This window comes from Mytilus galloprovincialis, chromosome 10 (genome assembly GCF_965363235.1).
Source record: "Mytilus galloprovincialis chromosome 10, xbMytGall1.hap1.1, whole genome shotgun sequence".
In the NCBI taxonomy this organism is placed as follows: domain Eukaryota; kingdom Metazoa; phylum Mollusca; class Bivalvia; order Mytilida; family Mytilidae; genus Mytilus; species Mytilus galloprovincialis.
Window position 1 is genome coordinate 51,308,686 of NC_134847.1, and position 17,704 is coordinate 51,326,389.

The following is a 17,704-nucleotide window of genomic DNA, read 5'->3' on the forward strand; positions in this document are numbered from 1 at the left end:
CAACAATTTAATTACCATTAGTTGTTAGAGCTCAAAAAATTAATATCGCTATTCGGGATAATACATCTTTTTTGTCAAATAATATCTTTTTGATAAATATAATTTAACTATAGACAAAACATAGGTTTGTGTTAATGTAGGACATTTTGGCTGAAGAGACGGGTAAATTCACAATTTTGTCACAGAGTGAAGATTGTTTATAAATTTTTTTTAAATTCATTGATATTTTTCACTTGAAACACAAATTTTGATAATAGTTCCAGAACAAAATTTGAACAAAACTGAAACGTTAGATGACTACATCATTAAGGTGGCTGGGACTTTATTTAAAATCAATAGAAGCTTTTGATAATTTCTCAAAATGAAGTTTTTATATTGCTTTATTCAAAAACAAAAATTGGTCATCGGACTTTATTGCACGCTACAGATTGTGCAAAATTGTCAGATTTTATATAGTTTATGCATTGAAAATTCAGTATTGTGTGTAAAAAAAAAATACACCATAGAAATTTTATTATAAAATGTGAGAAGATACCTATAACATGCTTTCAGATCAGGAAAAAGAAAAAAATGGGGTCACCGAAGTTGTTTTCTTGCTACACATTAAAATAGGTTAATTCACAACACTTTCTATTATAAAATTACTTTATCTGAGTCATTTCCCCTGCTACCTTCTTTGGGACATTTGAATAAATTTAAATAAAACAAAATTCTTAGGTTTTTTTTAGAAAACACAGCAGTAAATATGATTAAACACAAAATTTTCTTTTTCAACACTAAAAATCTTACAAATGAATTACATACTACTCTCAAAATTTGCACATTTCACTAAAGATCTAGACCAATTGTTATATGTTACTTCAAAATTCAACATGAAAGAAGACACCCGAGCCACCTTAAGTTAAAACAAATTTTCTTTTTGTCTTAAAGATTTTGAATAAATCCTTACCCGTATAATTCATATCAAAAACCAAAACCGTAATTATTATTTGATTTTTTACTAGATTAAGAAAATGCTACGCAAATGTGACTCAGATTTAAGCCTTGTTTTGAATATCTCGACCCTGCCAAGTTTTACCGGTCTTCCCTGACAGTTTTGTAAAAAAAAGGCGAGTAGTCAGTAATATTCTAATCTTATTTAGTTCGAACCTACATTAATATTTCAACATGTCATTCTACACATAAAATTGAGAATGGAAATGGGGAATGTGTCAAAGAGACAACAACCCGACCAAATAAAAAAACAACAGCAGAGGGTCACCAACAGGTCTTCAATGTAGCGAGAAATTCCCGCACCCGGAGGCGTCCTTCAGCTGGCCCCTAAACAAATATATACTAGTCCAGTGATAATGAACGCCATACTAATTTCCAAATTGTACACAAGAAACTAAAATTAAAATAATACAAGACTAACAAAGGACAGAGGTTCCTGACTTGGGACAGGCGCAAAAATGCGGCGGGGTTAAACATGTTTGTGAGATCTCAACCCTTCCCCTATACCTCTAACCAATGTAGAAAAGTAAACGCATAACAATACGCACATTAAAATTCAGTTCAAGAGAAGTCCGAGTCTGATGTCAGAAGATGTAACCAAAGAAAATAAACAAAATGACAATAATACATAAATAACAACAGACTACTAGCAGTTAACTGACATGCCAGCTCCAGACTTCAACTAAACTGACTGAAAGATTATGATTTCATCATATGAACATCAGGCACAATCCTTCCCGTTAGGGGTTTAGTATCATACCATCATAACATATATGAGAAGAACATAACCCGTGTCATGTCACGACTGTTTTTAGAATAAATGTGTTTAGTTCCGATACAAAGACCTTATCAGTGACTCAATATAACACATACTTATTTTTTTATCAGGCGTAATTAAAAAAAAAAGATTTAATTTTAACTTTTGAATAAAAGTTATATTTCTTCCAGGCTAGAAGTCTCGTTTATAGAGGGAAGGAAAGGCACAAAAGATGTCGCAAATTGACAATTGACAAGAATCGATATACGCACATTTTTAATTTTGTAGAGCAGCAAAGACTCATGTTGAGCGAACTAGACGGAAGGAAATTGTTATTCCAACGCAGAATAAAAAGATCGAAGCTGATGATAAGTTGGAAAACAGCTTTTGCTGAAGAGGCTCTTTTCGGGGCCAAAAAGAATCAAAACTGTTGTGACATCTTTTAAAAACTATGGTATAATTGTGGTCAACGTTAGTTTTGGATAGTACAGTTGATAAAAATAAACCATGCTATCAATACATTATACCATAGTTTTTCTGGTATAATTTTCGATTATTGTAAATTATACCTAAGTCTAAATTCATAGATTTAAAACAACGGTATAGGTTAATTTTATGATATACTTAATAATCAAACGAACTTTCAAATGAAGATTTGTTTTTGTCAGGTCAGACAGAATCCGGAAAGATACACCAAAGGTCCCACACACAGCATTGATACACCATGGGAAAGACAGGTTTGTTAATATCAATATTTAGACTAAAATTTATCTATTTATCCTCATAAAAGAAGCAGTTATGGGTATGTACTGTTTTCTGTTATCCCAGATAAATATATTAGGTTTTATATTCTTCTTTCTTTGAATTTTTACTTATTGTCATTCAGAAAGTAAAACACAAAAATACTGAACTCATAGGACAAAACGGGAAGTCCCCAATCAAATGGCAAAATCAAAAGACAAAACACATCAAACGAATGGACAACAACTGTCAATTGATATATGTTTACATCTTTAAATACAGTAGTTTATAAGTGTTTTCTCTCTCTCGTTTTCTATATGAGAATAGAAGGTCAGCACGTATAGACCACGGTTTATTCTAACATCGCATGAATAAGAACACGAACACAAAAAAAATCTTAGAATGAAAAGAGATATTTTAAACTCTTAATTACTAACGTCCAATTAAGATGTATAGTCTTTTGCAATATATTTTGAATATATAATCGCTTTGAAAATGCCCATTGTGTTTTTTTGTTGAAATTCCGTATTTTCGACACGGTAGTCAATTTTGCTTGATTCCATCTATCAGCTATAGATTTGGGCGTGGTCGTGTAAAAAAATGATATTGCGAATCAATTATATTGTTTAAACATAATAAACCATAAAATTGAATCATGTTTTGTAAATTAATATACATGTAAAATTTACTATTGGCTGCAGAAGTTTAAAATAATATTATCATTAAATGACTATATATCTCCTTGTCCTCAAATAACTCGTATATCATAATTTTTTATGTATTAAAACGAAACAATAATATCCTTGACCCATATTTATGTATTGAAATTGAGAAAACGACTTGTCGATACGAGTATTTAAAAAATTACTATCGTGATATGACTATATATCTCCGTTTCCCTCAAATAACTCTTATATCATAATTTTCGACGTCTTAAAACAAAATAATAATGTCCTTGATCCCTATTTTTTGGTATGGAAATTGAAAAGAACATTTATTCAAGAATCTTTCACAGAGGATTTTAGAAAAATCTATCGTGGAAGATATTTATTTAAATCCTTATTTTGGGGGGAAATAACGCAATCATTTTTAATCTAAAATGTTTCAATCAGTCATGGTGTGCATACCATGAAAATCATACTAATGACTTTGAAAGAAAACAGTGTTTGCCTTTTTGCTACCTTTTGAAACTAATAAAAGGATTATAGTCAAAGTGCAGGAACCATACAAGTTAAATGGTGATTTTTTGCCGCCTTTGTTTGCAACTGTCCTGTGTCGGGAACCTGTAATTCAGTGGTTGTCGCTTGTTGGTGAGGTTCTTAAGTGTTCCTCGTCTCTCGTTTTTTATATAAATTAGACGGTTGGTTTTCCTGTTTGAGTTTTTTACACTAGTTATTTTGTAGCCCTTTATATTTTGCTGTTCGGTGTGAGCAAAGGCTCCGTGTTGAAAGCTATCTTTGACCTATATTTGTTTACACATTGTGACACACATACCATATATAGTTATTTCTAATCTATGTTTTGAATTGTTGAGTATTTGACTTGTTATGCTGTGACGTTTGACGATGATAGTAAAGTTGAAAATTAAATATCTATATTTTTGATGCACATGATATATTCTGTTTTTCTTGTAAGTTGAAAATAATCAAAAATATATTTCTTGTCCTATGGCATTGCCTCTATGTTCGTGCATCTGTTATTGGCACAATATTCAGATGTTGTACACCAAAAATTTATCAAATACAATGAAAAATGTCAGACACTGAAAAAGAAAAAATAATTATTAAAAATATGCATGGTATGTTTTTATTTTAAGATATACGTAATATCAAAATGAATTTGATAAAGAGAAAATATTTTGTCATTGGCAGGTCAGACAGGATCCGGAAAAATACAACCAAGGTCTTACACAAAGCAGAGATACACAAATGGAAGGACAGGTTCGTTAAATTCGATATTTATATGTAAACTAATCTATTCTATCAAAAAAGAAGCAGGATTTTTTGTATATCCTTTTTATGTGTCATTAATAATCAACTTCGGACAATATGAATATTTGGACCATACTTCGATATTCATGACCATATTCATATACTCAAATAAACCAAACACACCTCTATAGTAGAGCCATATAAATAATCACTCATTTGGTTTATGTTGACATTAATAGAGTTAAATTAATGCCTTCTTTGTCCTGTCGACTATGTAGACTGACAGTTAAAACTTAAAATTGTTTGTCATATTTCTTTCAATGTTTTCTTATTTTCATTCAATTGCTATGTTCTTTCTCCTAGATATACGATATGACATTAGAACATTATTTTTAAGTATGTTTCCTCTCTTGTTTGCTAAATAAGAAGAGAGGGTCAGTAGGTATAGACCAATGTTTATTGTAAAATCGCATGAATAGGAATAAGAACATATCAAAATCTCATCATAGATTTAAATATTCAAGAAATATTAATTGACTAAAATCAAATTAAAACACAAAAGAAGAGGGTACAATGCCTAAGTACCTATGAGTGATACAGTTGATTCCTTTGAACGGTTCATTCAGATAGTTATTGACGTTAGAAATAGAAGTCCGGTTGGTTTTTGATATTATTAATATTTCAAACGACATTTTAGGTCATCCGTTCAATTCGAAAAGAAAAACAATATTCAGATATATCCTTTAGATAATATCAATATCAATCGGTAGTCAAACTGCCATTTTATAGACATTGAGAGATGGAGAAGGTCTCACTATCACTGAACCGGTCCACAGTAGTTGTTTTTGTCGATAATTATGAATATCATATATAGATTTGAAAATGTACATGTCAATAATGGTTGGTAGTTGGATATTTTTGACACATATTTTAGTTTGGAATGGGGCCTACTTGTGGCAATTGTAGAAAGTCAAATGTGCTAATACTATTGAAAGATGAAATAATCTTGACTTAGATTGTATCGTTTCTCACCAATCTGATTCAAGCCATCTCCAGAAAAGTTAATTTCATTTCCTTCAACTAAGGGATCCTCAAATTACCATCCAGAAGTATTTGTCATAATATGGTTTTGGATTGTTTTTTTTTGTGTCTTTTTGTTTTGGAAACATGTAGCTTGCCCTTCGGCCTTTTGACAGCAAAATCATTACCCGTCTTCCCCATTTGTTTATTGTCTACCTTAAGAAGTTGTATTCTAATCAATCAAGGTATAACATTTTGAAACCACTTGTTAATGACCCGGCGGTTACAATATGCTTTGAAATATTTTTGCTGCTAATGTTATGTAACAACTCGAAGATAAATCGAATTATGGTCGTGGTTACAATCGAAGCGTATCGATAGCCATCGGAGAGAAAGAAATACAATCATGGTCAACAAAATCACGATGACATCTATAGATATTTTTGAGAGAATACCGATTATCTGTTGAGAAATATGCTCAACGAACGTGAAATATATGTTGTCATTAAAAAGAAATCAAGCATCTGATAAGTGTTATTTGGAAGGAATTAATTTGTTAGAATAGATAGTTTTTACTAACGTATGAATTACACAGAAATACAAGTATTGAGATGTTCATAATGACAAGTTTTGCAATCTCCGTATAAGTAGCTATCTTTCCGTACCTTTCTTTCCGTACATTGTGAATAATTTAACGAGATATTAAACAATTTCGAGGCAAGGTTCACTCAATTCGTCAATTTGCATTTTGCATTTTTACTTATTTCTCCGTTAATATAGAACGGTTGTAGAAAATATTGCATCTCACGATAGAAAATAGTTGTATATGTATATGTATTCTTCGATATCATAAAAAAAAAAGAAATAAGGAGGAACCTATCTTTCTTCTGTCTATTGATGTTCCGTCATTGTGCCGGTGTGGTTTAGACACAGTGGTTATTGCCTTTGCTAAAATTGCCTTTTTCTGAACTGAAAATCATTTGATCAAAATAATAAGAAAGTCCCCTATTAAAGAAGAAAACTAAAAAAAAAAAATAAAAAAAAATTAGTTTTTAAAATTTCCCGCAAAAAAACGTTCTACTATGAACTCAAAAGCGTTTACTTTTTTAATTTCCCGCATTCGCGCTGAATCTGCTTTCTTCTTCCGGTCTTGTTTGTCATGAGACTTTGAGGAAACTATATATTCATCAGTCTAGTAAAATATAGGAAGGAACAAACTGCCAATTTCATTTTTAATAATTCTTTGACATGAAAAAAACGTTATCTGACGGTAGCGTTTCTTTGTTTACATTGAATATGATGTCATAACTTAAATAACGTCACAACTAAAATCACTAACAACAGAACCAAAATCGGAAACGTTACGGTATTTTCGTCTCTTTTTTTTGAAAATTTTTGAAGTTAAGATATGTTTGAATTAAAATACCGAATCCATACAGAATTCGTCCCCTTTCACGGATATGCCTTCCTCATATTATGGGGACGAAGTTTTCAATTACAGTAAAAATAAAAATATGAAAAAAATCAATCTACTTATAAACTCAGGCTCAACGACGATACTGCAGTATATGATCCTAGGGTCATGTCGTCTTCATTTTCTACATTCTCAAGTGAGTAATGTGTACAATAAAAAAAATTGTCTGCAATACCAAAATTGATATCAGGACCAAGTAGAATTGCACTAAAGTTTCAGGTTTAATGGTGAGAACATTAGAAACTCATTGTGGTACAATCAAAGACCCTTAATTTTGCTTTGTATAGTAATTCAGATGTTTAATTGTGCGTATAACTAAAAAGATATGGGAACAAGCCAATTATTTTCTCCATGCCAATTTTGCATTTGCAGTTGATGTGGTAAGAAAAGTAAGTCGAATTGTTTTGTCTTGTTATTCATATTTAGAGAACTGGGGTATATTTAACAAAAAATATATCATCAAGATAACGGTAGGTGTTGTTGAACTTTTACTATGAAAGGTGTTACTAATATTATTTCCCAAATAGAAAGTTTATATTGTTTAACACGCTTTTTATTTATCAGATAGACAATTAGCTTCTTTTAAAAACAAAAGAGTTCTTTACAGTTTAAATAATGTTATCTTTCTTGGTACATTGATGAATTCATCAACATAAATCACAATGTCTTCTTTTGTAACATGCATCAATCTTTATGAGATTATACAGTTCTCTAGCTGAATGCAGAAGATAAAATTAGATTTTTGTTTTAAATGACCGTCATTGAATAAGACCATATCCATGTCACTAAGTTTATTTTGCCCCGTTTCCGAAAACAAAGATATCAAATATATATGTTTTAATTGACCGTCATTAGATACGACTGTTCTTATATCACTGGGATTATTTTGTCCCTTTCTCCAAAACAAAAGAAGTTTAAATGAAAACGTAAAACTGCATATTGTTTTGCACAAATTCTTCGGGCATTTGTCCTTTCTGAAGCACATTTAAAAGTTCAATGGCAGTGGTTTCTCATAGAATATGTCAGCTTAACTTTCTCTGGACACCGTTTTGCCTCAACATAGTTTTTTTATCATTTCACAAACTGCTGCAAAAAATATTAAAACTTTATGTCCTTTACCAATTTTAACATCCTAAAGCCAGATGCCAAATAACAAATCTCCTTTGTTGTCTCTACCAGAAAAGCTTCGAGTCTTTCGAAAAACAGAAGATATTATAGTTTATTTTTCTTGTGATGGCTTCTATCGTTGGGAATCTCTTGTGGTTTGAACTTAGTATAGTAACTACTAATTCCTGTTTTTTTGTACTTTTCCATTAAGTCAACTTGGATGAAACCATGGAGTCAAATGTCTAGAACTTCATCTTCACTTATTTATCTTTCTTCAGTGCAATACTTGATTCCTGCGTAGTAACAGATAAATCGTACCTACACTAGTAATGAGTACGTCTAACTCAAACTATGAAATATTGAAAAAAAAAATATTGAATAAAAATATGTACAAATAATCAAATGACTGACAAGTTCGAAAACAAAATTCAACAATATGTTTACTGAATAATGCAGATTTAACCTTGTTGTGCTGATATTTAAAGCAGATATGAATATAATAAAATGTGTTTTTAGCCGTGTGTCACCTTCCCTTGGTGATTTAATAGATGGATCTGTCGTAGAGCTGTCACATGTTGTGGCGTACTTATCTATATTATATTATTTTATATTATATATCTACAAATGTAGACAGTGTTGTTTAATCATATTGCATGTATTTCTTTTTTAAATTTCAAAGCCGCTTTTCATTTTCAGGTTTTACAGAAACTCTTCATAATCTATCTTGACGTGAAACCAAAAAATGTTCTTACATGTTATCTATTTATCAATGGAAAACATATTCAGCTGTGCAATATACCCAGAACATTTTTATGGCAAGGACATTTTAGGACTGAAGACATTAAACAGTTTGAAGAACTCTGTTTTTCTATTGAAGTAAAATGTACAGCCTATTGGGAATTGAAATCTTATGACATTTATCTAGATTCTTTGGTAGACCACTCGTCCACGCCATATATCTTTATCAATCTATCAGGTGCTAAAACAAGCGTGGAAGATGCAATAAGTGAAATAGTTATATATTTAATTAACAGAGTTGGTAATACTGATATCAAAGAATGTCTATTTCAATTGGAGTCATTAACCAAAGTATTGCGTGTTGAAAATGATAACTTTAGTCAGGTATTGAGCTTACAAGATATACAATCTAAAGAAAAGTCTGTGATAGTTGCAAACTGTGTAAAGAAACATTGTACCCTAACAGCGAACAATATTCTTGCATACTGTTTTTTTCTCACAAATGTTGGAGACGGCTTTCAAATTAAAAGAAAAGAACACAAAGATTTTTTTTTTAAAAAAGAAATAACTGAACTTTTACTGTATTCATGCAAAGGATCAAATAGAAAAGAGCTTACTTCTGCATGTGTAAATTCAATATCAAGTATCTTACCAGATATTTTTGAGTTTTACTACAAAAAGGAGTCGTCGGTTTTGCTATATATTAGTTTCACTTTGAATTTGATAGATGACTCTGCTTTGCTTTCAATGATAGAAAGTTCAAATAATGAGAAACTGAAACAAACTTATCCGTTCCCGTTTTATTCGAATGCAAAAGATTTTGATTGTGTTAGCTTCCTGGTGAGGTTATACGAACAATCCTTGGTCAATGAAAAATATGAGCTTCTTGAAAAGATTTCTGTTTATTTACCAAGAGATGTTCATTTACAGTTCCTTAATAGTGTCATTGGTAAGGGATTGCTTTGGCTGGACATATTGGATACGTCCATTGAACATCTGGAAGTGAAAGATAAAGGACAATTTAAGACATTTAGTAGTGAAAATGATCTGTTAAGTGTTTTGTATCTCTGGAACAGTCGAGTAAGTTCGCAATTGCCGGAAATATCAGAGGGAGTGGTTAAGATAGCAGAAACAGCAATTATATCGTGTTTAGAAAGCATTAAAACTTTTACTAACATACCTCTTTTACTAACTGTCTTAAGTGATAAAAAGTTTTTCAATGAAAAGTTCCAATGCTTGAAAGTGATGAAGCATTTTTCAACATCAAAATGTGTGGAAGTACAGAGCCATTTTATTGATTTGTTAAACAATGAAAAGTTCATATCCTTAGACGAAACAGACACACGTTATTTGCTTGACGGTTGGTTTTTAAGCATGCTTCATTACATCAGAGGGACATTTAAGCATGGTTCAAAATCCGGTTCCATGAAAGTAGATGAAAAACGTCAACAAGCAATGATATTCGAAGTGTATCATAAGTTTGGGCAGGTTATGAATACTACCTACATTCGTGAACATGAATCTGCCAAACCAATGTTTGAAGAAGCTGTTTTCAGTTTTTTACAAGATTGTAGCTTTAAAGCCCTTATATTAGTAGTACAGCAGAACATTGAAAAAAATGGTGACTTACAGGAGATACAGGAAACAGTTTCAATGCATATAAGAAAGCTCCTTACAAATGGTCACGTTGGAAAAAAACCAAATGTTATCATGCGAGATATTTGTGGAAAAGACAAGCTGGTTATTAAATCGAGGTAAGATATATACCGATTATAAGTTTTTGTGCATATAGATCAAAGATCAATGCCAGCTATGATATGAAGCTTTTTGTTTTTTGAGTGCAACATACGAGTTCATATTGTGAGAAAGAGCTAATAGTTGAATACAGTGATTATTTATCATTCGATTGATTGAATAGTGTTTGTGTGTTGTGTATCGTATAAACAGTAGCTCTTCACTGTTTCAACAGCAAGTTGGAAGTGGATTAATTCATTTTTTGTCAAGCTTAGCAACTCTGTTCAAACAGTCTCACGTCGGTAAAAAGTCGAGGTCAATGATTTAAAACCTGGGTCAACGGCGTTACGTAGCCGGTGTCCTATAGCCATTCTTCCCCCATGCCAAATTTTCCGGGGGGAAAGACTGGATCGATCCAATATTTCCCCCCGGAAAAATTGGCATGATCCTACTTTTCCGCCTCAGCGTTATGGGGGGGAAAACCAGGATCAGGCCAATTTTTCCCCCACAGTTAGCGTGAGAAGCTAAATTTTCCGCCTTGTAATATAACGTCGGCGACGTCACGGTAAGAACTTTTTATGAAAAAAAAGAATAGTCACTTTTCTTCTATCAGTTTATAGTTACCAAAGCTTCATCGTACGACTATACATTTGATAGGTATTTATAGAGATATATATGTTATATTTATACACAAGAAACACAATCTGATGTGATGATCACATCCATTCTCTTTCGTGAACCCTTGGTATCATTAACTAGATGAATACAATTACTTTAACCACTTATGGTCAAGTAGTAGATTTTCCCCAGGACAGACGTCTATGATGTCTCCAAAGTAATATGGTGAAATGACTTCACATGATAAATCATGCAAAGTATCATTACTAAGTAATAGAACTCACCAAAAGCACGGATAGAGATGCATACTCGTCGACTTAAAGCTTTAATTCAGGAGAAGAAGTCCGATACGGATGAAACTTAATCCAACCCAGAGAAGATATGAACACCCTCTCTAACCAGCACGGGAGACGTAGAAGTACAAGGACTAACCACAGTATAGTTTGAGCTGTACAAGATCTACAAAAAAAATCCAACCTGCCCTACAGATTCATAGGGTCGAACACTTTCCAGCACTCATGATACAAATTCGACGTGGTAGTAAGTAATTAAAGGCCGCTGGTACCGTACGGCATTTCACAATGAGAAACCATCATAAATCATAGTCGGCTAAAATACCCCGACCATAAAATTGTGAAAAAATTGAAACAAAACTAACGGACTTATTTATAAGAAAATAATTTACGAAAAAAAACATGACCGACATGAAACGACAACAATCACTGTCACATGTTCCTGGCTTTGGAATAACACATAAATAATGTGGCGGCCTTAAACTCAACCCTCCTCCAACCGCAAGAAAAACTGTAAAATATCATCGGCAATTGACTTCACTAAAATGTTAGTACGGTGCACCATAATCACTTACATAAAAACAATAGACACAAAGCACCGAAATGAAAGTAAAAAGTATTCGCTTTTTTTATACTGAAAGGTATTTCAAAGCTAGTAAAAATGTAGTCTAGTCGGACTAGGGGACAAAGACAGAATGGTAAACATGTAAACAGACTGTTGAATATGTAGACAGACTTGTGGACATATAGACAGACAGATTGACAGACTGATAAAATCGTAGACAGACTTGTGTAAATTTGAATGAACAACAAATTTGTATACAACTAAATATAATTCTAACAATGTTCGGTTTAATTTCCAGACATGCATATACATATATTGAAATCTATATCATGGGGGGAAAGATTGGCATGGGGGAAAAGTTACTATATGTATACGTATTGTCAACTTTCCGCAGGGGAAGAATGACAATGATCCAAAATCTCCCCGGGGGAAACATTGGCTCATGCCAGTCTTTCCCCCGGGGGAAAAACTGGCATGGGGGAAGAATGGCTATATAACACCGGCATATCAGTTTTTACAATAAACTCAACAAGGTGATACAGGCACACAAAATACTGGTAAGAGGTTTATTTTACGTATAAGATTTGTATATTGCCCAATTCGAAGAGGTTAGTTAAAAAAACTGCTTGCAATTATCAATACGAGAGTCTTCGAAAACAAAGATAAAGTTGTCATAATGAAGTTATGCATCTAAGAAATAATTAATTCAATGCCTAATTCGGCGGAATCTTTTGCACAAAAAAGATCCACATGCGTTTCCACCTACCATAATCAACTGCTTTATAAAAATGTGTATTCAAATTAAAAGTTAACAAATATGTCACAGCTCAAAACTGTAATTCAGATTTAAACACGTATATGAGATGCAAAAACAATAAATCATTCAATTCTTAAAGGTCATAGTAACAGATTCAAACAATACGAATATACTAACTTGGCCACCCATTGCAAACGTTCGCTTGTACCTGGAATTATTCACTTAAGGTGGCATAGTGAAATTCATTTTTTTTTCTAAATAAAGTATTTTCCTTCAAGTTCAAACAGCTTTTAACATAAACCAACATTTATTTTTTGTTATAATGTCCCTGTATCTATCTAATTAGCTCAGTTACTTTTGTTGCGTTTATTTTTTTTCTTAAACAACACACATCTCTAGACTCTGTAAATTTAAAACAAAAACATAGTTTTGTATGTCGATACATAAAACAAAAGATTTTGCCCTTACGTATTCACGTTGATTTTCCCTAGAAAAAAGTTTTCCATAAGAGAATTTCGATTGGAACTTCAAACCACTAGGGAAAAAGGTTTTCTGAATTTTCTTTTTTGTGTGATTTTAAGAGATATCATTCAAATCACATCCAAAACTCATGAGTCGAAAGAAAACTAACATCAAGCATATTTCTGATTACGATTCTAGAGCACCTGATATCATCACCAGTGTTTGGTGGGTACGGGTTGCTCAGTCTTTAGTTTTCTATGATGTGTTATGTGCATTGTTGTTTTCTCTTCCGGTATTTTTTGCCATGGTGTTGTCAGTTTATTTTAGTCTAATGAGTTTGAATGTCTCTTTTGTATCTTTCAGTTTTCCTTTAGAATATAAACATTTCAGTATACATTTTTTTTTACAAGTAAGTAATCAAACATGGTTCCCATTGCTAAAATAGAACATAAGGGTAGATGCAGTATTTGTTATTTATTTTGAAAAATGATCACAAAACTGTGATTATAACGCAAGCATTTGATGACTCAGTTTCTAAATGTCACTTTTGGTCTCAAATGATAGCTTTATTCATATTTGTTTCAAAAATATATAGTTTATTTATACTTATGCCTGTAATTAGGGAGACTATTTGCTACGTTATAGAATGTCACTTCCGGTCTCAAATGATAGTTGTATAAAGTAAGTAAGTAATGGCATTGTATATTATAGTGACATGTGTAAATCAGCATAAATATATAAATTTATACAAAATATAATTACATATATAATACACCCGGCCCAATGGACCAATAAGTCACCTTTTACTTTTAGTTCAATATAAATGATCAAATATCACGTGTCAATTACCAATTTAAATTTAAATACAGATAATTATAGATTAAGAATTAACGATTGTAAAAGTTCATATGATTATTCATCTAAAGTTTGTGAAAAAGTTTAAGAATGTTAACTAGAGTAAACTGTTTGTTTTCTACGGAAAAGTGACGCTGCTAAGTATTTAGCTATTTTCCTTGGATGGTTCACCATTAGAAATGTTAATTTGTCCTGCTCATCTAGTTGTATATAGTCAGGCACCATTAATATCTTGCGAAAAACAGTTTGTCTGATATCATTATAAAATGTGCAGTTTATAAGAAAATGTAGCTCACTTTCAACATTTTAAGAATTACAAAATCGACATAGTCTGTTTTCTACTGGTTCCCCAATATATTTACCAGTCTCAATTCTGATCGGTAATATCCTGCATCTAAACTGGGCTAGCACAGATCGCTCGTGTTTCGTAAGATTTAGTTTTACATAGTGCTCTAGTTCGAAGTTTGTTTTAAAGTTTAAGTAAGATCGTAGCTTTGGTTTATTTATCAAGGACTCTCTCCATATATCACTGTAATAAGTTCGTACAATTTGTTCAAAAGATTTTAAATCCACCATTGTTCTACTTTCGTCATAATGTAACATATTAAGTTCAGTGAAAATAACTTTAGTGTCACTACACCAATTGTTTGTGCAACGATCATAATCCATATTTTACACCACTTTCGTTAATCGGTCGTCTTCAAACGATAATAGCCTATTCCAGTATCGAATAATGTTTACCCAATGCCGAAACTGATTTGGTATCCATCCAGTATCCCCATACAGTACTAGAATTGGTGCAAATCTGTGAACGCCTAAGTAATATCGAATTGCTCTGTTCTGTACGTTGTCTATTGATTGGAACTTCCTATTTCCCCATATTCCAGATGCGTAGTCGAGGATTAGAGTAACACACGAATTAAAAAGTTTTTCATAAGACTGAAAACCAAAATCCTTTAAACTATGGATTTTCGAGATAAATTTACCTAAGGCTCTTCCTGCACCTTTAGCCAAAGTCTCTGCGTTTAAATTAAAGTTAACTTTACAATTAAAAGTTACACCTAAGTATTTGTAATCGTCCACTGTTTTTAACGCATTATCGCCGATTGAAATGAAAAATTAAATTCACTCTGCTTTTTACGTCCTTTACGAAAGTGCACGCACTTAAATTTGTCCGTGTCGATCAGAACCCTCCAACGTTTACACCAGCTATGAATCACATTTAACATTTGTTAGGACAAATTATGGATTTTCTCCAGGCGGACGGAATTAAACTCGAGTCAAAAGTCAGTTGAAAAAGATTGTGTAATATTTCAATAACTACAGGAAATTTTAAAAGATCGTATGGTATTTCGTCATATCCACTTGCAGATCGTAGTTTCGCTTGCATTACTATAGAATTTATTTCATTTCTTGATATGTTCACATTTAAAAGATTATTCGGCATATACAAGGGATCCTCAATATTTTCCTCTAATAGGTTTTTGTGTACTTTAGCTTGAATATAGTATTCTGAATCAAATCCATCACTCGACAAACCATTGTATAAATTTTCAAAATCACAAGTTGTCACATTGTGAACCTGAAATGGCATTTCTTACGGATACGGTCTTTCCACACAAAATATACATATTCTGACAGGAAAATATTCACTTCACGTTTAACATATTAATTATAGTTAAAGGTAATAGTTAATTTACGCTGATTTCATAAATATATTGGTACTTTGTAAATATAAGGAAGATAAATATGTACTTCCGAATTGAAAAATGATACTTCCGATTTTATATGATAGGTTACTAAACACTAAATCCAAACGTATATGTTTCTAGACACTTCTATGTTTGACTAAGTGCAAAATTGCTAATTACGGTTTATATAGAGTCACTTCCAGTTGACATTTTCAAGGTCATATGTCTCTTAACCTAATAAAGAATAACCATTCGCTTTCTCCTATATCATTATCAAATTATAAGAAAGGTCAAACGTCATACAGCAATGACCTCATATCAGAAGTCTTAGGTCTCTACTATATATTGTTAATGAGTAATATTACTATGCATCTAATTCTTTACATTCGGGGAAAAACTCCTGATAATTTCACTGAACCGATCAAAATTAAATGTCCTGCAACAACATATCGCAACTAAAAATAATAATGAACATGTTTTGTTGATATGTGCCACATTTCCTGAGGAGAAGTACACTCAAACAAAATCAAAATATATAACATGACCTTGACCTCAATTTGTGTTTGATGGACCCATGATTTCAAATCTTCAAGACTGTGTCTTTTATGGTTGATAAGTTATTTTTACGTTTCAATTTTGTTAAATATATAAAAGGAAATAACACTCATATAGAATTTAGATCTCTTCGATAAAGAATGTTCCCGACAAATTGAGGTTATAACGAGGAATATGGTAAAATAATTTGTCGTAATAATTTACAGTTTCGAAGAGGTACTCCGCACAAGAGAAACAGTGTTCGTGAGATAACTCTTACAAGGGGAAATGTTTGGTTTGACAGGGTTAATTTCAAAAAGTAAAATCACATAAATACTGAACTCTGAGGAAAATTTAAAACGGAAAGTTCATAATCAAATGGCAAAAAAAACCACAAACAAACCAAACGAATGGATAACAACTATCATATTCCTGACTTGGTGAAGGCATTTTCTTATGTAGAAAATGATGGAGAGAACCTAGTTATATAGATAGCTAAACCTCTCACTTGTTTGACATTCGCATCAAATTCGATTATATTGACAACGATTTTTGAACAAAACAAACAGACAAAATAGGTAAAAATTTCTAAAAACTAAAGGCTATAAAGAGCCTGTGTCGCACACCTTGGTCTATGTGCATACTAAACAAAGGACACAGATGGATTCATGGCAAAATTATGTTTTGGTGATGGTGATGTGTTCGTGGATCTTACTTTACTGAACATTATTACACATTTTTAAAAAAATTGACTATAAAGGGCAATAATTTCTTAAGGGGTCAATTAACCATTTTGGTCATGTTGACTTATTTTTAGGTCTTACTTGGCTGTACCTTATTGCTGTTTACAGTTTATCTCTATCTATAATAATATTCAAGATAATAACAAAAAACAGCAAATTTTCCTTACAATTACCAATTCAGGGGCAGCAACCTAACAATGGGTTGTCCGATTCATATGAAAATTTCAGGGCAGATAGATCTTGACCTGATAAACAATTTTACTCGTGTCAGATTCGCTCTAAATGCTTTGGTTTTAGAGATATAAGCCAAAATCTACATTTTACCCCCAAAGTTCTATTTTTAGCCATGGCGGCCTTCTTGATTAGTTGGCCAGGTCACTGGAAACATGATTTAAACTAGACACCCTAATGATGATTGTGGCCAAGTTAAGTTCAATTCGTTCCAGTAGTTTCAGAGGAAAAACTTTTGTAAAAGTTAATGACGACGGACGACGGACGACGGACTACGGACGCCAAGTGATGAGAAAAGCTCATTTGGCCCTATCAGGCCAGGTGAGCTAAAAAGGGTTACAGTAGTAAATTTTGTGTTCATCACTCTAAAAACAAAGGAAAGGCATGAATACAAAAATTAACAATAGCACAAAATCATAATGACGAAAAAGAAAAGGAAAAACGACGTCTTATGTGTAAG

General features: G+C 32.1%; 1 protein-coding gene across 1 annotated transcript in view; it reads left to right on the plus strand.

Annotated features, from left to right (window-relative positions):
* Window positions 1-8,731: 8,731 nt before the first annotated feature.
* Window positions 8,732-17,704, plus strand: part of LOC143047776 (uncharacterized) — a 28,477-nt gene continuing 19,504 nt past the window's right edge. The window contains exon 1 of the mRNA XM_076221024.1: window positions 8,732-10,515. Coding sequence (XP_076077139.1) covers window positions 9,509-10,515 — 1,007 coding nt within the window. The 5' untranslated portion in view covers window positions 8,732-9,508. The remainder of the gene's footprint in view (window positions 10,516-17,704) is intronic.